General features: G+C 50.1%; 1 protein-coding gene across 3 annotated transcripts in view; it reads right to left on the bottom strand.

Moving 5' to 3' along the window:
- The window catches only part of MAD1L1 (mitotic arrest deficient 1 like 1), a 339,612-nt gene that overhangs the window by 249,420 nt on the left and 68,761 nt on the right, over nt 1–21,431 (bottom strand). For 2 of the 3 annotated variants that reach the window (XM_059897371.1, XM_059897373.1), the window contains exon 10: nt 5,005–5,091. The exons of the other annotated variant lie outside the window; for it this stretch is intronic. In XM_059897371.1, coding sequence (XP_059753354.1) covers nt 5,005–5,091 — 87 coding nt within the window. The remainder of the gene's footprint in view (nt 1–5,004; nt 5,092–21,431) is intronic. 3 annotated transcript variants of the gene reach the window in all.

Here is a 21,431-nt window from a genome sequence, read left to right as displayed (position 1 = left end):
ACAAACTGCAGGGCTTCCCTGGTGGCACATCGGTTAAGAATCTGCCTGCCAGTGCAGGGGACACGGGTTCGAGCCCTGGTCCGGGAAGATCCCACATGCCGCGGAGCAACTAAGCCCGAGCGCCGCAACTGCTGAGCCTGCGCTCTAGAGCCCGCGAGCCACAACTCCTGAGCCCACGAGCCACAACTACTGAAGCCTGCGTGCCTAGAGCCCATGCTCCACAGCAAAAGAAGCCACCACAATGAGAAGCCCGCGCACTGCAACTAGAGAAAGCCCGCGCACAGCAACAAAGACCCAACGCAGCCAAAAATAAATAAATTTATAAAACAAACAAACAAAAAACTGCAGTCATTAGAGCAGCCCAGAGCTGGTGTGCTTCGGGGGTGAGCAGGCAGCCTTTGAAGCTGATTGTATAGCGGGATCATCAGCCGCAAAGAGCCGGGCTCGGCAGGAGTGCACAGAGCACGGCAGGCAGAACCACGAAGTCTGCACGGCTTCTCCTCACTCACTCCTACAGCAGGTTCTACCTTAAATCCGAATCGAGGATGCGGCCTGAGGCTCACACCAGCCGGCCCATGACGCACGTCTCCAATGGAGCAAAGAAACGCGTGAGCAAGGGTTCTCTGCAGCCACATGTAGTACCTCTCAGGGACCTCTCAGGGACCGGGGCTCCAGCCCCAAATCGTGTGGAGCTCCTAGGACGCACAGACCAGGATTCAAATCCTGTTTCCATGGCTTCCTAGCTGTTCGACACAGGGCTCGACTCTCTGCTGTGAAACAGAGGACAGCAGCACCATCTCGCAGCATTCAGGTGAGATGGAACCGGGTACCGGCAAAGGCTCAGCCAGCTTCACCACTCTCACCATCTCCACCACGCTGTGTGCACAGGCGAGAACTGGACCCCAGGAGCCCCCGCTCTACTCCATCCCCCACTCTCCACCAAGGCAGAGAAACACAGGTATCACAGCCCCACGTGTCCCCACACAAGCTTCCCTGCTCCCCTGTCCTTCGAGGCTGCCCACAAGGTTCTGAGCCACAAAGAGACGCAGCCTCCCGCCCACCCCGGCCCACAGCGCCCCTGGCTCTGCAAACACCAGGGCTATGGAGTGAGGTGCTGGGTCCTGAAGACGCCAGGATGCTCTTGGCGCCCGCTAGGGCACAGGCCGCTGCATGGCAGTGTCAGGGGAGCTCGGCATGGAGAACACTGACGGGGACACACCTAGAGCCGCTCACAAACCCTGAATACTCACGTGTCCTCAGCACACCTCCAACGGAACAGGATCAGCCTTCAAGCGCCAAAACCAATGCTGGGGCGGCCACAAAAGAAAGGCAAGGTTCCCTGGGCTGTAATTAAACTCCTGTCCAAAGGCACCGACACACCCATTCATGTCAGTGACCAGTGGTGCCCCTGGAGCTGTCCGAGGTCGGCCACGAAACAGAAAGCACAGAGAGGCTGGCCTGGCGGTCCAGGACAGCCCGCTAACAGAGAGGCACACCACTATTAGCTCTTCCCAAAGGACACGCTACAAGATGCCAACCAGAACCCCGCGAGACCTCTGGCCCCACCACCGCCTGCACGTCACCTGGGGTCTCCTGAGCGCTGCTGAACGCCAGGCACCTCCTGCCATCTCGCCCCCCCCCCCCACCAAACAGCCCTCCGAACCCTCCCACCGGACCCCCGCCTGCCTGCATGCTGGCCAGACCCCAGGCTTTCACCCTCTTGCTAAGGTGCCTCTTCCCGCCTAACCTGAATTTCTGCCCAACTGCCTTTAAAGACGTGCGGAAGTGAAATCAGCTGTCCCCGCCTCACGAGGTTTCCTGGCCTCCACACGGACCGCCCCCATCACGGCCACATCGGCCTGCTGCCTGTGAGAGCAGCAGCTGCCCAGACCCCTGCGAGCGTGAATGGCGCTGCGCACACGTCCCCTCCCCGTTCTGCTCGGCAAGGGCCTCGAGGGCACAGGACCCCAGCTCCCTGCCACCTCCTCACAGGGCCTGCACGTGACTCTACCATGAACAGATGGGGCAGGAGCCCGACGGCCCCTTATCGGCTGCGGCCTGAAGAACATTCCCGGGCTTCTCCGACCCGTTCCATCGCCGGGAGCAGGGAGCTCTCCGGCGGGACCTCCCTGAGATGAAGGGGGCGATGCGCGCACGCACTGGGCACGACGCCGGCACACGGAAGTGCTCCTCGGATGGCCGCGCGGTCAGGGCCAGTCTGCTGAACGAGGACGGGACCGCGAGCCCCTCCAGCCAGCGGGCAAGCAGCCGCTCCTAGGCCCTGTGCGCCGTGCTGTCACACCTCACCTCGCCTCCCGGGGCCCGTCAGGCAGGTGCCCATCCTGCAGGAGAGGTGAAGCGCACAGCTCTTTCTCGGGATGCCCGAGACTCAGCTGCTCCTGGGTGGCTGCACCGGCTCTCAGAGGGAGCCCAGGGGTCCTGAGAGGTGGGCAAGTCGGCAGGGGTCACGCAGACCCAGCAGCCGCCGTGCAAGACCGCTCCCAGGGGCGGAGAGCCCATTCCTGAACCGGTCCCAACGAAGAGACGGGACGGCAGAATCTACATGTGTGACCACAGTCGAAAGCACTGCCGGAGCTGCGGACGAGAGCTACATTCACGAAGCTGAGAGGCTGGCTTTCCTGCTGCTGCTCAAAGCAGGTCATTTTAGAAAGTACCTCGCAGTTTGGAGGGAGGAAAATGCAGACAAGTTTCCTTTCCTCTAATAGTTCATTCTGTTTCAAATTCAAAGTAAAATAAAGAGGATCGCCTGGAAAAATGTCAAACGCTTTAATTTCAAACCACTTTTAATGCCCGTTTCATCTGACAGTAGCTTTGAAAGCAAAAGGCAGTCTTTATCATTTGAGGTATTATTTTTAAGTTTTTAAAAAATTAATTAATTAATTTACTTTTTTTTTTGGCTGTGTTGGGTCTTCATTGCTGCATGCAGGCTTTCTCTAGTTGCGGCGAGTGGGGGCTACTCTTCGTTGCGGTGTGCGGGCTTCTCATTGCAGTGGCTTCTCTTGCTGAGGAGCACAGTCTCTAGGCGCGTGGGCTTCAGTAGTTCTGGCGCATGGGCTTCAGTAGTTGTGGCACGTGGGCTCAGTAGTTGTGGCTCACGGGCTCTAGAGCGCAGGCTCAGTAGCTGCGGCATACAGGCTTAGTTGCTCCACGGCATGTGGGATCTTCCTGGACCAGGGCTCGAACCCATGTCTCCTGAATTGGCAGGCGGATTCTTAACCACTGCACCACCAGGGAAGTCCTCATTTGAGGTTTTTAAACTAAATTGATGTGATTATGTCCAACATAACCAGATGCTTCTAAAAGCCGATTTTCAAAGAGACATCAGCCCCCCCAAATAAGAAAGCCTTCCTTCGGTTATTAATAAATTATTGAAACGCCATCTGCACCGGGGCTGAGGCCATGGAGGACAATCACGGCGGGCAGGCTGACTTCCACCCCCAAGCAGCCGGTCAGCCAGTGCCGGGCACCCGAGGCCCCTCTGTGGTCACCGTCCTCTCAGCCTGCCCCCAGGCCCTTCGCTCACTGGAGAGGCTCACCTCACTCACCTGTCCACCCTCAAGTGAATCACGTGGGAATTGACTAGTTTAACACCATCCTCCACAGGTACCTGGTCTGGGGCAGACATTCAACCCCATTTGGGCCAGTGAGAGTGACTGGGGTCGGGGGAGTCTGCCACCAGTGGGGGTCCTAGGACAGGTTTCCTTGTTCCAAAACGGAGACCCAAGAAGGAGGCCTCTCTTTCTACCTCTGATGCGACACCCAGAACCTGGTCAGCCACCCTGCAAGCACGAGAGAAACCAGCCTGGGCCCCAGGGGACAGAGGCGGACAGCCCTGCAAGAGCCCAAGTGCGGCTCAGTGAGGAACAAGCATTTGGTTTGGTGCCCTTCCCGGCACAGAGCTCCACAAACCCTTGGAATTTCCTGAACGAGATGAGTGCCTTTTGTTAACAAGCCCCTTCAGCCAGACCCCTGGGCAGGAAGGGCGGGGGAGAAGCCAGAGGAACCAACCAGGGGAAGAGAAGTTGGAACTTTCAGCTCCACCCCCACCCCGCCTCCAGGGAGGGGAGCGGAGATAGAGACCAAGTGAATCACCAATGGCCATGACTTAATCAAGCAGGAAACTCCATAGAAACTGCTGAACAAGGCGGCTTCCAAGTCAGTGGACACAAGGAGGAGCTGGGGGGGCAGCACACCTGGAGAGGACACAGCAGCTCTGCCCCCACCCCACACACACGCCTCATGCATCTCTGCCCAGCTGGCTGATCCAAGCTGCACCCTTTGTAATAAACCAGTAATCCTTAATAAAGTGCTTTCCTGAGTTCTGTCAATCATTCTAGCAAACTATCAGAGAGGGGTTGGGGGGACCCTGAATTTGCAGTCAGATGAAGTGCGGGTAGCCTGGGAACCCCGAGGCAGGTGCGCCTTGTGGGACCAAGCCCTTACCTGTGGGGTCTGGCTGACCTGGGAGTTAGTGGCAGAGCTGAACTGACTCCTGGGGTGCCCAGCAGGTGTCAGAGGCAGAACTGGTGTGGAACCAGTTCCTCAGGCCCTGGAGGAAGTCAGAGCTGCCTGCCCGGGTGTGGACACGAATGGCCCGGCTGTGCTGCTACGTGGGACCCTCCCCGAGGGCACAAGTCCACACACGTACAAACACTCAGACACTTCAACCCAGGCTCCAGGTTTCCACACGTTCATGGGGCCACGCGGAGCCCACGCCTCCACAAAGACGCAAATGCTCCTGGTGGGGCGCACGCCTTCCTCCCAGGGCCCCAGGGCTGATCTGCCACAGCGCCCAGATGACAGTACGCCCGCCGCCTCAGCTGAGTCTCACTGCCACGGGGCACCCCGCTGCCCCAGCTCCCGCTCGCTCAGGCCGAGGCAGGGATGGTGAAGCACAGCCACTCCTCAGCCAGGGGCACCCCCACCACAGCCCACTTTCCAGAGCGGACACGTCGCCACGAGACCGCGGGCCGCCAGGCCTACCTGCTGGTGATGGAGCTGCTCCTGTCCTGGAGGGCGAGCTCGCGCTGCTGCAGCTCCACGATGAACCTGGACAGGTCCTCTGGGGTCCTGGGGGGTCAAGAGCACACGTCAGTGCTGGCCGTGCCCTGGAGGGGGACCGGCTGACACAAGAAGGCGGCCCAAAGCCACGCCAGCCACTGGCGGTTCACAGCCCTGGGGCGAGTCGGGGCCTGCGCGCCGTCCCCGGAGCGGCGGGCTGTGGAGCCGTGCGCTCTCCGCCACCTGGGCTCACGCCACAGCCAGCCGCTAGCCATGCAACACTGGGGACATGACTTCTATAAGCCTTGATTTTATTTCACCTGTAAAAACAGGGTCAATACGTAACAATGTCACCATGCAGAGGCTTTAAGTGAGGTTTAAAGGCACCTGCCAGGCAGCTAGCAGGGGAGGTGCCCAGTGCGTTCCAGTTGCCTTTCCTCCCTTCCGCTTCAAAGTCTCGGTATGAGGACAGCAGCAGTGTAACAACCACAGCAGATACCCACATGCCCAATGCCTCGTAATTTTCAAAACTATTCCAGGTTAATGAGCTCAGTTAATGCTCAGAGCAGCCCTGCTGTTTACTCTTTCCATTTTGCAAATGAGGAAACTGAGACTCAAAGACACTGATGGCTGGTTCAAAGGCCACCCACTCTCAGCAGCACTGAGCCTCCATCTGAACCCCCTCCTCTAGCTCAGCACCGTGGCTCAGGAGAACATATACCAAGAATGTCTTTGACACACAGGTGGCCAACAGGGACATGAAAAGATGCTCAACATCGCCAATCATTAGAGAAATACAAATCAAAACTACAATGAGGTACCACCTCACCAGGTCAGAATGGCCATCATCAAAAAGTCTACAAATAAGACATGCTGGAGCGGGTGTGGAGAAAAGGGAACCCCCCGACACTGTTGGTGGGAATATAAATTGGTACAGCCACTATGGAGAACAGTATGGAGGTTCCTCAGAAAACTGAAAATGGAACTACCATATGATCCTGCAATCCCACCCCTGGGAGAGGGATTGGAGAAAACTCTAATTCAAAAAGATACATGCATCTCAATGGTCACTGCAGCACTATTTACAATAGCCAAAACATGGAAGCAACCTAAGAGTCCATCAACAGATGTGTGGATAAAGAAGATGTATACACACACACACACACACACACACACGCACACGCACTCAATGGAATACTACTCAGCCATAAAAAAGAGTGAAATAATGCCATTTGCGGCAACATGGATGGACCTAGAGACTGTCATACTGAGTGAAGTAAGCCAGACAGAGAAAGACAAATATCATGTGATATCACTTACATGTGGAATCTAAAAAAATGATACAAATGAACTTACTTACAAAATAGAAATAGACCCACAGACATAGAAAACAAACTTATGGTTACCAAAGCAGGGAGGGGGGATAAATTTGAAATTTGGGATCAACATATACACACTACTGTATATAAAATAAACAACAAGAACCTACTGTACAGCACAGGCAACTATATTCAATATCTTGCAATAAGCTATACTGGAAAAGAATCTGAAAAAGAATAGATATGTTTAACTGAATCACTGTGCTGTACACCTGAAACTAACAACATAGTAAATTAACTATATTTCAATTTTTAAAAATGGCTGATTTTATTTTAAAAATGTCTTTGAGAGACAGAATGGAACACCCAGCGGAGTACGAACATTCCCGACACCTGCATGGGGCACACAAACTAGACGGCTCGCTGGTGTGCAGCGGCCGAGAGGAGGTGAGCACAAGGGCTGGGGCCGGGGCCGGAGCCCAGGGCTACGCAGGGGCCACGGCTCGGTACCCACAGGCCCTCCTCCCGGCCCCCAGAGCCAGCGCAGTGCCCAGTTTCCAAGAGCGCTCTCTGGCCTCCCCACCCCTCCTGCTGAAGTGGGCACCTGCAGTCACATGGTACCCAAGGACTGCTCACGGAAACCCGCTGAAACCAAGCCTCATGCCCAGGGCCCACAGACCCCGCACCACCAGGCCCCTGGGGCCTCCTCACCTCCCACTGGACTTCCCTCTGCTGCCTGAACACGGCAACCCGTTTGCTCCCCGAAACTCTGCGATAGTTAACCCTGGGCCTGCAAAGCTCTTCCCTCAGTCTCCCCAAGCCTAGCTCGTTCTCAAAAGAGAGGTCTCAGGAAAGATGTCACTTCCTCCAAGAGGCCCCCAAGCCTCTCCCCACCCCATCACGACCCTCGCTGCACAGCACCACCACCCTTGTCATCAGTTTGGGGTCTCTCAGTGTCTGCCATCGCTAGAACGTTAGCCCGAAGACTTGCGCTTGTCAGTGGTACGTCCTGAAAGCCCAGCGCAGCCCCTGACAGAGGGGGCCCACAGCCCCACTCCTCACACACAGGGGTTCTGTCATCAACACTCCTCCCAAGGTAATTCCGTGATATCTCCCTTTCAGACCACCTCAGGGAGGCCCTTCCCTGGCCACCAGAAGAAAAGCCCTTTATTGGACGTTTTGTGAGGACGTGGCCTCAAGGTGTGAGAACCACTAGGCACAGGGCCGAGATTTCTACCCTTACTCTGCCCTGAACACAAGCCAACTTTGTGGATTAGAAAATACTCACATTGAAAAGATGTTTACCAGTAGAAGACCTTGAGAAACTAAAACCTAGGAGGGGGAGAGGTTGAACCAGCCTTGAATGCCAATTCCCCATTCTTTTCAGAGCTTCCTAATGTTTTCCAACCTCAGGGACTTAAAGATACTAATAGGAAAATAAGTAAGCAAAACAAGTAAACCCTTTTAAGCCAAGACATATTTTTTCTGAAACACTGTTAAGAGATTTAAGTTGTTTTCTATTTCTCTATGATAGTCAAAGGAGTATGCGAACTATTATTAGATCAATGGGAAGTTTATTTAAAACCAATGAAGAACTTGCACATCTACTTTTGCAAGGCCCCCAGTCCCTATGGGCCCAGGACCAGCCAACGCCGTGTGGGACAGGCAGACGGGTGCCCAGAGGGTGGCTGGGGGAGCATGACGGCGACCGCCCTCCTCCTCGCGCCCCTTCCAGGCTGGGCCACGTCTGCTCAGACCTGAAAGAGCAGTAGGAGGCCGTGGAGAAGCATCTGTCAGACAGACGGCCACACGCTCCGCGGGGCCTCTCACTAGCTGAGGGGCAGCAATACCCTCCAGGCAGAAGCCTTCCTGGACACGGGCGAGCAACTGGCAGAGTCGGGAGCACATGACAGCAATTTAGAAACAAGAGTCTTGCCCTGAGGTACAAATTAGCCCCACAAAGCCAGGAGCCAGAGTAACACAGAGGAGCCAGACTCTTAACGGAGGTTCTCCATTTTCCTTTGAAGTAAAGATAATTTGAAATGTAACAATTTAATAATGAGGGGAAATTGGGAACGGTCAAATGAAGAGAAAAATGAACTCCTTCAGAAATGCCCTGCTCCCGCTGATGGCTGGGGCCTCTGCATCTTCCCGTGACACCTGCAGGCTGAGGCTGCCCCACGCACGCAGCCCCCCCACCCCGGGCGGCCCGAGGCTCTCACCCTTCAGCTGAACTCCACAGAGGCCATCAGACACCCAATGCTTTGGAACTTTTGAGCAGCTATTTCAACAAAGCATCAAGGGCCCTGGCTGCATATTCGAACAAACTAAGCAGGAAACTGGCTTTCCTCTACCCCCTCCCTGCCACTCCGCCCCCTCGACCAGCCACGCAAACAAGAGCCCCTGCAGCGTGGCCTGAGTTTGTGCTGCTGCTCCCACCGAGGCCGGCGGGGGCGGGACGCCGGGGGCGGGAGGCCTCTGCACAGCCACGGGGCTATGGCTCTCGCACTGCCCACGGCCAAGGCAGGCTCTCCAGCAGTGGCTTCCCGGCCACGCCCCAGCCCCAAGTCCCAGGTGCGGAGCCACCATTCAGATGCGCCGACCCCCCCCAACCCCGCTCCCCGCAGAGGGGGCGCTTCAAGCTGCAGGGCCTGCCTTTCCCAGGTGGTGCCCAATTCCAGAGACCAAACTGCACAGGCATGGACCCCGCACCCCGTTCCTGCCTCAGCCCTGCCCCGGCCGCTGCTGGACGGCACACGGCAACGGGACCACCTTCTCCGTGCGGCCTCTGGGCTGAACACCTGCAGCTCCCACTCTGTAAACAGAGACTCAGGAGTCCTGTCCAGTCATCCCTGCGGGCCACTAGGCTTCAACTTCTCCTAAAAACCCGGAGACCAGGAAGCCAGGCGACAACACTCAAGAACTGTTCTACCCTCAGAGACACAGAATAGGCGGGAAGTCTTTAAAGAGATGGATGGACTGCGGGAGACCCGGGGCTCAGGTCACAGCTCAGACAACTCCAGGCTGAGCCCGGCTCAACAGGGCTTCTTTAGGCTTATTTCCAAAACCCCAAGACCCAAGCGCATGGCGGCACTACCACCTGATAACCCCTCACACATCCGTTCACGTCATGGGAGCGGGAACCTTTAAAACCACTTCTTAAGGTACACAATTCAACCCCATTGTAACGCCAGGATTGGGAAACAAGGACAAAACATAGGTAATAGTGAAAGCAGTGTGTGATAGTTCATCATGTACATGAGGTGCACAAGTTTCCATTTAAAATTATCATTAATCAGTAAACAGTATGGAATTCCATGCACCTTTAGTTTGCAGTGTTGATCAAAAAGAAAATGTGTTCTGTCGGAGGAGTGCAGTGTATGAGCTTTAGTTAAAACAGAGTACTTGTGAGGCACTGGTTTGAGAATGTTCCACGTGAGAAAAAGAAAAGATAGCGAGGCAGGTTTGGAAAAACGTGTACATTCTTGAGGCCGCGACAGGGTGAACCGAGGGTGCGGGTGAAGTTTGATCAAGGGGGCAGGAGGCCTGGCTTCAGGACACCTCTGTCTATACTGACAGCAGTACTATGAACACACCTGAAGAGAAGGAAGTAGGAAGAAATTAGGGCCTAAAGGACTCCCAAGGTAACCCAGTCCCCTGGGTGGACGGGCAGGAGGCATCTGGGTAACAGAGGACATGATCCCGGGCAGACTCGTGCATCCCCGAGGTCCCACCATGGGCTCCTTGGGGAAGAAACCCAGGCAGGAGAGCTCACTCATCCAGCACAGTGCCTCCTGTGACCTAGCAAGACAGGTCGCTAGCAAGGCTACCGTCCTGCCCCACTGCCCCAAGGAGGGCCGAGCCGTCCTCCTGGACCAGGTAAGAAGAGCAGCTGAAAGGGGAGACCACACCCATCGACCAGCAACTGCACTTGGCCAGGAACACGTCTCAAGGAAGCAACCAGGGCTGTGCCCTACGTGTGGTTAAGTACACATCGTGGCACTGCTTGTTTCTTAATGGTGGTAAAACACACGTAACACAGACCTTCCCATCTTAACCACTTCTGAGTGCACACTCAGCATCAGTGAGTCGTGCAGCCATCACCACCATACGTCTCCAGAACTTTCTCACCTTCCCAAACTGAGACCCTGTAGCCATTAAACGACAACCGCAATTCCCCCCACTCCCAAGCCAGCCCTTGGCGCCCACCCTCTACTCTGTCTCTATGAATGCAACGCCTCCAGGGACCTCATATAAGTAAAATCATGCACTATTTGTCCTTCTGTGTCTGTCTTAATTCACTTAGCCTAAGGGCCTCAGTGTGCCAAATGTCTTACGTGTCAGACTTCCCTTCCTCTTTAAGGCTGAGTAATATTCCACTGCATGGATATACTTATTTTACTTAACCATTCATCCTTCAGTGGGTACTTGGGTTGTTTCTACCCTTTGGCTACTGTGAATAATGCTGCTATGAACACTGGTTTTCAAATATGTGTTCAACTCTTTACTTTCAACTCTTCTGGATATATACCCAGAAGGAGAATTGCTGGATCATTCCATTTTCAATTTTTTGAGGACCCGCCATACCATTTTCTATACCAGCTGTATGATTTTACATTCCCTGTGTATTTGTTTTTACTTAAAAAAAAAAAAAAAAAAAAAAAGCTCGACAACAGAAAATAAGTGAATAAGTTCTCAAAGCCATAACATGGGATACTATATTTGTTAAATCTGATGCTAGGCAAAAAGAGCTGGCCAGATGGTCGCTACAGATCACAAAAAGCACAAGAGAACATAGGAGGGCATACTCCCTCCTGGTCAGGGCAATGGGATACGTATAGCTTCATGGGATGTGGCATTGTAAAGCGGGGGATGGGGGATGGGGGGTGGGGGGTGGGGGTGGGGTCTGGAATAGTCAGAGCAACCCATGGGCCATTTGCACCAGAATCATCTGGATTAACTCCAGCCCACCCACCTCCAACTCTGGACCCACTGAATCGAAACCCCTGGAGGTGGGGCTTGGGACCTGCCAACAAGTAATTTTTTTTTTTAACACCTTTATTAGAGTATAACTGCTTTACAATGGTGTGTTACTTTCTGCTGTATAACAAAGTGAATCAGCTGTACGTATACATATATCCCCATATCCCCTCCATCTTGCATCTCCCTCCCACCCTCCCTATCCCACCCCTCTGGGTGGACAGAAAGCACCGAGCTGATCTCCCTGTGCTATGCGGCTGCTTCCCACTAGCTATTTTACATTTGGTAGTGTATATATGTCCATGCCACTCTCTCGCTTCGTCCCAGCTTACCCTTCCCCCTCCCCGTGTCCTCAAGTCCATTCTCTATGTCTGCATCTTTATTCCTGTCCTGCCCCTAGGTTCTTCAAAACCTTTTTTTCTTTCTTAGATTCCACATATATGTGTTAGCATACGGTATTTTTCTCTTTCTGACTTACTTCACTCTGTATGACAGTCTCTAGGTCCATCCACCTCACTACAAATAACTTCATTTGTTTTTATGGCAGAGTAATATTCCACTGTATATATGTGCCACATCTTCTTTATCCATTCATCTGTCGATGGACACTTGGGTTGCTTCCATGTCCTGGCTATTGTAAATAGTGCTGCAAGGAACATTGTGGTACATGTCTCTTTTTAAATTATGGTTTTCTCAGGGTAGATGCCCAGTAGTGGGACTGCTGGGTCATACGGTAGTTCTATTTTTAGTCTTTTAAGGAACCTCCATACTGTTCTCCATAGTGGCTGTATCAATTTACATTCCCACCAACAGTGCAAGAGGGTTCCCTTTTCTCCACACCCTCTCCAGCATTTATTGTTTGTAGATTTTTTGGTGATGGCCATTCTGACCGGTGTGAGATGATACCTCATTGTAGTTTTGATTTGCATTTCTCTAATGATTAATGATGTTGAGCATTCTTTCATGTGTCTGTTGGCAATCTGTATATCTTCTTTGGAGAAATGTCTATTTAGGTCTTCTGCCCATTTTTGGATTGGGTTGTTTGTTTTTTTGATATTGAGCTGCATGAGCTGCTTGTAAATTTTGGAGATTAATCCTTTGTCAGTTGCTTCATTTGCAACTATTTTCTCCCATTCTGAGGGCTGTCTTTTCGTCTTGTTTATGGTTTCCTTTGCTGTGCAAAAGCTTTTGAGTTTCATTAGGTCCCATTTGTTTATTTTTGTTTTTATTTCCATTTCTTTAGGAGGTGGGTCAAAAAGGATCTTGCTGTGATTTACGTCATAGAGTGTTCTGCCTATGTTTTCCTCTAAGAGTTTGATAGTGTCTGGCCTTACGTTTAGGTCTTTAATCCATTTTGAGTTTATTTTTGTGTATGGTGTTAGGGAGTGTTGTCATTTCATTCTTTTACATGTAGCTGTCCAGTTTTCCCAGCACCACTTATTGAAGAGGCTGTCTTTTCTCCATTGTATATTCTTGCCTCCTTTATCATCAAAGGTAAGGTGACCATATGTGCGTGGGTTTATCTCTGGGCTTTCTATCCTGTTCCATTGATCTGTATTTCTGTTTTTGTGCCAGTACCATACTGTCTTGATTACTGTAGCTCTGTAGTATAGTGTGAAGGCAGGGAGTCTGATTCCTCCAGCTCCGTTTTTCTTTCTCAAGATTGCATTGGCTATTCGGGGCCTTTTGTGTCTCCATACAAATTGTGAATTTTTTTGTTCTAGTTCTGTGAAAAATGCCAGTGGTAGTTTGATACGGATGGGATGGCATTGAATCTGTAGACTGCTTTGGGTAGTAGAGTCATTTTCACAATGTTGATTCTTCCAATCCAAGAACATGGTATATCTCTCCATCTGTTGGTATCATCTTTAATTTCTTTCATCAGTGTCTTGTAGTTTTCTGCATACAGGTCTTTTGTCTCCTTAGGTAGGTTTATTCCTAGGTATTTTATTCTTTTTGTTGCAATGGTAAATGGGAGTGTTTCCTTAATTTCTCTTTCAGATTTTTCATCATTAGTGTATAGAAATGCAAGAGATTTCTGTGCATTAATTTTGTATCCTGCTATTCTACCAAATTCATTGATTAGCGCTAGTAGTTTTTTGGTAGCATCTTTAGGATTCTCTATGTATATTATCTGCAAACAGTGATGGCCTTACTTCTTCTTTTCCGATTTGGATTCCTTTTATTTCTTTTTCTTCTCTGATTGCTGTGGCTAAAACTTCCAAAACTATGTTGAATAATAGTGGTGAGAGTGGGCAACCTTGTCTTGTTCCTGATCTTAGTGGAAATGGTTTCAGTTTTTCACCATTGAGAACAATGTTGGCTGTGGGATTGTCATATATGGCCTTTATTATGTTGAGGTAAGTTCCCTCTATGCCTACTTTCTGGAGGGTTTTTATCATAAATGGGTGTTGAATTTTGTCAAAAGCTTTTCCTGCATCTACTGAGATGATCATATGGTTTTTCTCCTTCAATTTGTTAATATGGTGTATCACACATCGATTGATTTGCATATACTGAAGAATCCTTGCATTTCTGGGATAAACCCCACTTGATCATGGTATATGATCCTTTTAATGTGCTGTTGGATTCTGTTTCCTAGTATTTTGTTTAGGATTTTTGCATCTATGTTCATCAGTGATATTGGCCTGTAGTTTTCCTTTTCTGTGACATCTTTGTCTGGTTTTGGTATCAGGGTGATGGTGGCCTCGTAGAATGAGTTTGGGAGTGTTCCTCCCTCTGCTGTATTTTGGAAGAGTGAGAAGGATGGGTGTTAGCTCTTCTCTAAATGTTTGATAGAATTCACCTGTGAAGCCATCTGGTCCTGGGCTTTTGTTTGTTGGAAGATTTTTAATCACAGTTTCAATTTCAGTGCTTGTGATTGGTCTGTTTATATTTTCTATTTCTTAGTGGTTCAGTCTCAGAAGGTTGTGCTTTTCTAAGAATTTGTCCATTTCTTCCAGGTTGTCCATTTTATTGGCATAGAGTTGCTTGTAGTAATCTCTCATGATCCTTTGTATTTCTGCAGTGTCATTTGTTACTTCTCCTTTTGCATTTCTAATTCTATTGAGTCGTCTCCCTTTTCTTCTTGATGAGTCTGGCTAATGGTTTATCAATTTTGTTTATCTTCTCAAAGAACCAGCTTTTTGTTTTATTGATCTTTGCTATCGTTTCCTTCATTTCTTTTTCATTTATTTCTGATCTGATCTTTATGATTTCTTTCCTTCTGCTAACTTTGGGGTTGTTTTGTTCTTCTTTCTCTAATTGCTTTAGATGTAAGGTTAGGTTGTTTATTTGAAATGTTTCTTGTTTCTTGAGGTAGAATTGTATAGCTATAAACTTCCCTCTTAGAACTGCTTTTGCTACATCCCATAGGTTTTGGGTCATCGTGTTTTCATTGTCATTTGTTTCCAGGTTTTTTTTGATTTCCTCTTTGATTTCTTCAGTGATCTCTTGGTTATTTAGTAGTGTATTGTTTAGCCTCCATGTGTTTGTATTTTTTACAGATTTTTTCCTGCAATTGATATCTAGTCTCACAGCGTTGTGGTCGGAAAAGATACTTGATACGATTTCAATTTTCTTAAATTTACCAAGGCTTGATTTGTGACCCAAGATATGATCTATCCTGGAGAATGCTCCATGAGCACTTGAGAAGAAAGTGTATTCTGTTGTTTTTGGATGGAATGTCCTATAAATATCAATTAAGTCCATCTTGTTTAATGCATCATTTAAAGCTTGTGTTTCCTTATTTATTTACACTTTGGATGATCTGTCCATTGGTGAAAGTGGGGTGTTAAATTCCCCTACTATTATTGTGTTACTGTCGATTTCCCCTTTTATGGCTGTTAGCATTTGCCTTATGTATTGAGGTGCTCCTATGTTGGGTGCATAAATATTTACAATTGTTATATCTTCTTCTCGGATTGATCCCTTGATCGTTATGCAGTGTCCTTCTTTGTCTCTTGTAATAGTCTTTAAAGTCTATTTTGTCTGATATGAGAATTGCTACTCCCACATTCTTTTGATTTCCATTTGCATGGAATATCTTTTTCCATCCCCTCACTTTCAGTCTGTATGTGTCCCTAGGTCTGAAGTAGACAGCATATATATGGGTCTTGTTTTTGTATCCATTCAGCTAGTCTACGTCTTTTGGTTGGAGCATTTAATCCATTTACATTTAAGGTAGTTATCGACATGTATGTTCCTATTACCACTTTCTTAATTGTTTTGGGTTTGTCATTGTAGATCTTTTCCTTCTCTTGTGTTTCCTGTCTAGAGAAGTTCCTTTAGCATTTGTTGTAAAGCTGGTTTGGTGGTGCTGAATTCTCTTAGCTTTTGCTTGTCTGTTAAGGTTTTAATTTCTCCGTCGAATCTGAATGAGATCCTTGCTGGGTAGAGTAATCTTGGTTGTAGGTTTTTCCCTTTCATCACTTTAAATATGTCCTGCCACTCCCTTCTGGCTTGCAGAGTTTCTGCTGAAAGATTAGCTGTTAACCTTATGGGGATTCCCTTGTGTGTTATTTGTTGCTTTTCCCTTGCTGCTTTTAATATTTTTTCTTTGTATTTAATTTTTGATAGTTTGATTAATATGTGTCTTGGCCTGTTTCTCCTTGGATTTATCCTGTATGGGACTCTCTGTGCTTCCTGGACTTGATTGACTATTTCCTTTCCCAAATTAGGGAAGTTTTCAACTATAATCTCTTCAAATATCTTCTCAGTCCCTTTCTTTTTCTCTTGTTCTTCTGGGACCCCTACAATTCAGACATTGGTGCGTTTAACATTGTCCCAGAGGTCTCTGAGACTGTCCTCAATTCTTCTCATTCTTTTTTCTTTATTCTGCTCTGCAGTAGTTTTTCCCACTATTTCATCTTCCAGGTCACTTATCCGTTCTTCTGCCGCAGTTATTCTGCTACTGATTCCTTCTAGAGAATTTTTTTTTTTAATATTTATTTATTTATTTATTTATTTATTTATTTTTGGCTGTGTTGGGTCTTCGTTTCTGTGCGAGGGCTTTCTCTAGTTGCGGCGAGCGGGGGCCACTCTTCATCGCGGTGCGCGGGCCTCTCACTGTTGCGACCTCTCTTGTTGCGGAGCACGGGCTCCAGACGCGCAGGCTCAGTAATTGTGGCTCACGGGCCTAGTTGCTCCGCAGCATGTGGGATCCTCCCAGACCAGGGCTCGAACCCGTGTCTCCTGCATTAGTAGGCAGGTTCTCAACCACTGCGCCACCAGGGAAGCCCCCTTTCTAGAGAATTTTAAACTTCATTTATTGTGTTCTTCATTATTGTGTTTGCTCTTTAGTTCTTCTAGGTCCTTTGTTAAACATTTCTTGTATTTTCTCCATTCTATTTCAAGATTTTGGATCATCTTTACTATCATTACTCTGAATTCTTTTTCAGGTAGACTGCCTATTTCCTCTTCATTTGTTTGGTCCAGTGGGTTTTTCCCTTGCTCCTTCATCTGCTGTGTATTTCTCTGTCTTCTCATTTTGCTTAACTTACTGTGTTTGGGGTCTCCTTTTCACAGGCTGCAGGTTCGTAGTTCCTGTTGTTTTTGGTGTCTTCTCCCACTGGGTAAGGTTGGTTCAGTGGGTTGTGTAGGCTTCCTCGTGGAGGTGACTAGTGCCTGTGTTCTGGTGGATGAGGCTGGATCTTGTCTTTCTGGTGGGCAGGACCACGTCTAGTGGTGTGTTTTGGGGTGTCTGTGAACTTATGATTTTAGGCTGCCTCTCTGCTAATGGGTGGGGTTGTGTTCCTGTCTTGCTAGTTGTTTGGCATAGGGTGTCCAGCACTGTAGATTGCTTGTTGTTGAGTGGAGCTGGGTCTTAGCGTTGAGATGGAGATCTCTGGGAGAGCTTTCGTTGTTTGGTATTACGTGGGGCCAGGAGGTCTCTGGTCGACCAATGTCCTGAACTCAGCGCTCCCACCTCCAAGGCTCAGGCCTGACAACCGGCTGGAGCACCAAGACCCTGTCAGCCACACGGCTCAGAAGAAAAGAGAGAGAAAAAAAAGAAAGAAAGAAAAAATAATAAAATAAAGTTATGAAAATAAAAAAAATTATTAAAAACAAAAAAATTCAAAAAGAAAGAGAGCAACCAAACCAAAAAACAAATCCACCAATGACAACAAGCGCTAAAAACTATACTAAAAAAAAAAAAGGGGCTTCCCTGGTGGCGCAGTGGTTGAGAGTCTGCCTGCCAATGCAGGGGACACGGGTTCGAGCCCTGGTCTGGGAAGATCCCACATGCCGCAAAGCAACTAGGCCCGTGAGCCACAACTACTGAGCCTGTGCGTCTGGAGCCTGTGCTCCGCAAGAAGAGAGGCCGCGACAGTGAGAGGCCCGCGCACCGCGATGAAGAGTGGCCCCCTCTTGCCGCAACTAGAGAAAGCCCTCGCACAGAAACGAAGACCCAACACAGCCAAAAAAAAAAAAAAAAAAAAAACGGACAGACAGAAACCTAGGACAAATGGTAAAAGCAGAGCTATACAGACAAAATCACACAAAGAAGCATACACATAACACACTCACAAAAAGAGAAAAAGGGGAAAATATATATATCGTTGCTCCCAAAGTCCACCGCCTCAACTTGGGATGATTCGTTGTCTATTCAGGTATTCCACAGCTGCAGGGTATATCAAGTTGATCGTGGAGATTTAACTCGCTGCTCCTGAGGCTGCAGGGAGAGATTTCCCTTTCTCCTCTTTGTTCGCACAGCTCCTGGGGTTCAGCTTTGGATTTGGCCCCACCTCTGCGTGTAGGTCGCCTGAGGGCATCTTGCTCTTTGCCCAGACAGGAGGGGGTTAAATCAGCAGCTGACTAGGGGGCTCTGGCTCTCTCAGGCCGGGGGGAGGGAGGGTACGGAGTGCGGCCTGAGCCTGCGGCGGCAGAGGCCAGCATGACGTTGCAGCAGCCTGAGATGCGCGGTGGGTTCTCCCAGGGAAGTTGTCCCCGGATCACGGGAGCCTGGCCGTGGCGGGCTGCACAGGCTCCCGGGAGGGGCGGTGTGGAGAGTGACCTGGGCTCGCACACAGGCTTCTTGGTGGCGGCAGCAGCAGCCTTAGCGTCTCATGCCCGTCTCTGGGGTCCACGCTGATCGCCGCGGCTCGCGCCCGTCTCTGGAGCTCCTTTAAGCGGCGCTCTGAATCCCCCCTCCTCGCGCACCCCGAAACAATGGTCTCTTGCCTCTTAGGCAGGTCCAGACTTTTCCGAGACTCCCTCCCGGCTAGCCGTGGCGCACTAGCCCCTTCAGGCTGTGTTCACACATCCAACCCCAGTCCTCTCCCTGGGGTCTGACCTCCGCAGCCCGAGCCTCAGCTCCCAGCCCCCGCCTGCCCCGGTGGGTGAGCAGACAAGCCTCTCGGGCTGGTGAGTGCTGGTCGGCGCCGATCCTCTGTGCGGGAATCTCTCCGCTTTGCCCTCCGCACCCCTGTGGCTGCGCTCTCCTCCGTGGCTCCGAAGCTTCCCCACCACCACCACCACCCCGTCTCCACCAGTGAAGGGGCTTCCTAGTGTGTGGACATCTTTCCTCCTTCACAGCTCCCTCCCAGAGGTGTAGGTCCAGTCCCTATTCTTTTGTCTCTATTTTTCCTTTTTTCTTTTGCCCTACCCAGGTACGTGGGGAGTTTCTTGCCTTTTGGGAAGTCTGAGGTCTTCTGTCAGCGTTCAGTAGCTGTTCTGTAGGAGTTGTTCCACATGTAGATGTAGTTCTGATGTATTTGTGGGGAGGAAGGTCATCTCCACGTCTTACTCCTCCGCCATCTTGAAGGCGCCCCCCAACAAGTGATTATTGTGCACAACTTAAAACCACTGAGCATTTGTAGAAATGGAGAAATCTCTGCAGTAAAATAATCATATAACACTGCAAGGCAAGACACCAAAAAATTCTGTGCCACCCAGAAAATCATCTGCTACACACTTGACAAAGAAAACATTCTCTGAGGTTCTCTGTCAATTTGATAGACAAATACTGTTCCAGAACTTGGTCCAAATCTAAAAGAGGAATCCCAGAAGACAAAGCAGAGTGATTTACCTACAAATGTCATTGTAAGAACACTGGAAACTAACAGTTGAAATCAAGTGACTGCTGTGGTTACTATGTAAGAAAAGGGTACCAGACGTTTTGCCGATTTGATATATAATCAACCATCTCCTTCAAAATAATTATAATAATACAACACAAAATACGATACAAAAAACCAGAAATAACTAATGAAAACTCATCATCCAGGCTGCTCTGAACAGGGCTGCTCCATCACACAGCTGCAGGGGAAACTGCAAGTCCTGTGGTCACGGGAGTTTGTTTCTGAGGCGGAACCGTAATGCGGGAGAATCACGGCACACTCAGACAGGAATTGTCAGCACCTACGGATGCTACCCTGTCTCACCCTTTCAACAACTTTATGAGGTCGGCACTATCACCGCCCCGATTCTACGGCGGGGGACGCTGGGGCACAGCAGAGTCAAGAGTAACCCACACCCAGACGGCCAGGCTGAGGTCGTGTCCCTGACTCTGTGCTGTCGTGTCCAGCAACTTCAGACTAGGTGTATAAACTATGCCATATGCACGATGCCATCAAGACAGTAAGTGTAAGTGACGTGAGGAAATAGTTTAACGATAACAAGCGTATACATACACCGAAAAGAGCAAAACCAGAAACGAGATTAAGGGCAATTCGATTAAAAACATCTCTGGGGAGGTAAGAACTGGAAGAAGATGTTTAGGAACAGGCAGAGTCACATTCCAGTTGTGGAATTCCTGGTATTTTTTTCTTTTTTTCAAAAAGACTCCATAATTTTGTTGTGAGAACTTCACCAGCTGTGGAAGCCAGGAGCCAGGGAACTGGTGGCCAGCTGTCAGCTGAGCCCGCACATCACGCTCACAAGGCATCTTCGTGGGCTGTTCCAAAGAGCCCCCAACCACCATGGCCCAGCGGCCACAGGGACAGCCCGTCAGGACGCCCAGGACCAGCGCACCTGCTCTGGCTCCGTCACTGTTCACGCAGGCCAGGTGCGGAAGGCTGGTTCCACACGGCGCATGGGGACCGAGGGGCTGCACGCCATTCCCGAGGCCCAGGCCTCTTGCCCTTGTGCCCTGACCCAGGCGGAGAATGAGGCAGACGTGTGCGGTGCATTGTAATTGCTTGTGCATCCCTCCACCCTCGCTCTCCAAGCTCTGCAAGGCTGAGAGCTGAGCCCAGGAAGGAAGAGGAACAGCAAGCTCTGTAAGGACCACACACCGGGCAGGAGGGGGCAAGACAGGAGCAGGGGATGGGGGGGAGGGCAGGAGGGGGGATGGGCAGGAGGGGCAACACTGATTTCTGGGCTGTGGGGAGGGTCATTCGTTTGTTCAGACCCTAGTGACCGCCTGGCTCACAGGCAGGGCCTCGGCCAGCACTGCACACAGGGCGAGCGCCCAGACCCCCTTCTCCAGAAGCAAACTCTCCCCATCCCGGAGGAGCCCGCGAGTCTGGCAGCCCCAGAGGCACTCAGGGAAAGAGCTCAGGTACAAAACCGCACCTAGACTTATTTCTAGAGAAAGTCACCCATATGTATGCATATTTACAGAACATAACCTAGAAAGATTCACCCCAAATTGATACCTCCAGGTCAGGGCTGAGACTGGTGGTGGCAATCAAAGGGATCTTTAACTTCATGTGCATTATCTGAATTTCTTTTGATGAGAATTTATATATTACACGCCTAAGTACAAATAAAAACTAGGGGAAAAACCACACACACAGCATGCTCCCTATGCAGAAAGGCCACTGGAGAAGCAGGGGAGCTGACAGAAGACAGGGTTCCTCCAGTAAACGCTCAGCACAGCACGAGCCCAGGACGCTGGGGACACAGGCAGAAGGGCAAACCCGAGAAGCCCTGGAATTCAGGAATCGGGACCTCATTCCGTGGAAACAGAGCGCCGCGGCTCCACTACCACCCACCCGTCACGAGCTCCAAGTGAGGACGGAGGGAAGTTCTTGAAGGGCTGTTGAATCATGAAGGATTATTAAACAACTGCAGCCTTCACCACACATCAAATCAAAGGCCAGAGGCCAAAGCACCTCCAACCGGCAGGAAGAGTGTTCATTTTTCAGAACCTCCTGACCTGCTGTG

Source organism: Balaenoptera ricei, chromosome 15 (genome assembly GCF_028023285.1).
Source record: "Balaenoptera ricei isolate mBalRic1 chromosome 15, mBalRic1.hap2, whole genome shotgun sequence".
In the NCBI taxonomy this organism is placed as follows: Eukaryota; Metazoa; Chordata; class Mammalia; order Artiodactyla; family Balaenopteridae; genus Balaenoptera; species Balaenoptera ricei.
This window is presented reverse-complemented; position numbering and strand designations above follow the sequence as displayed.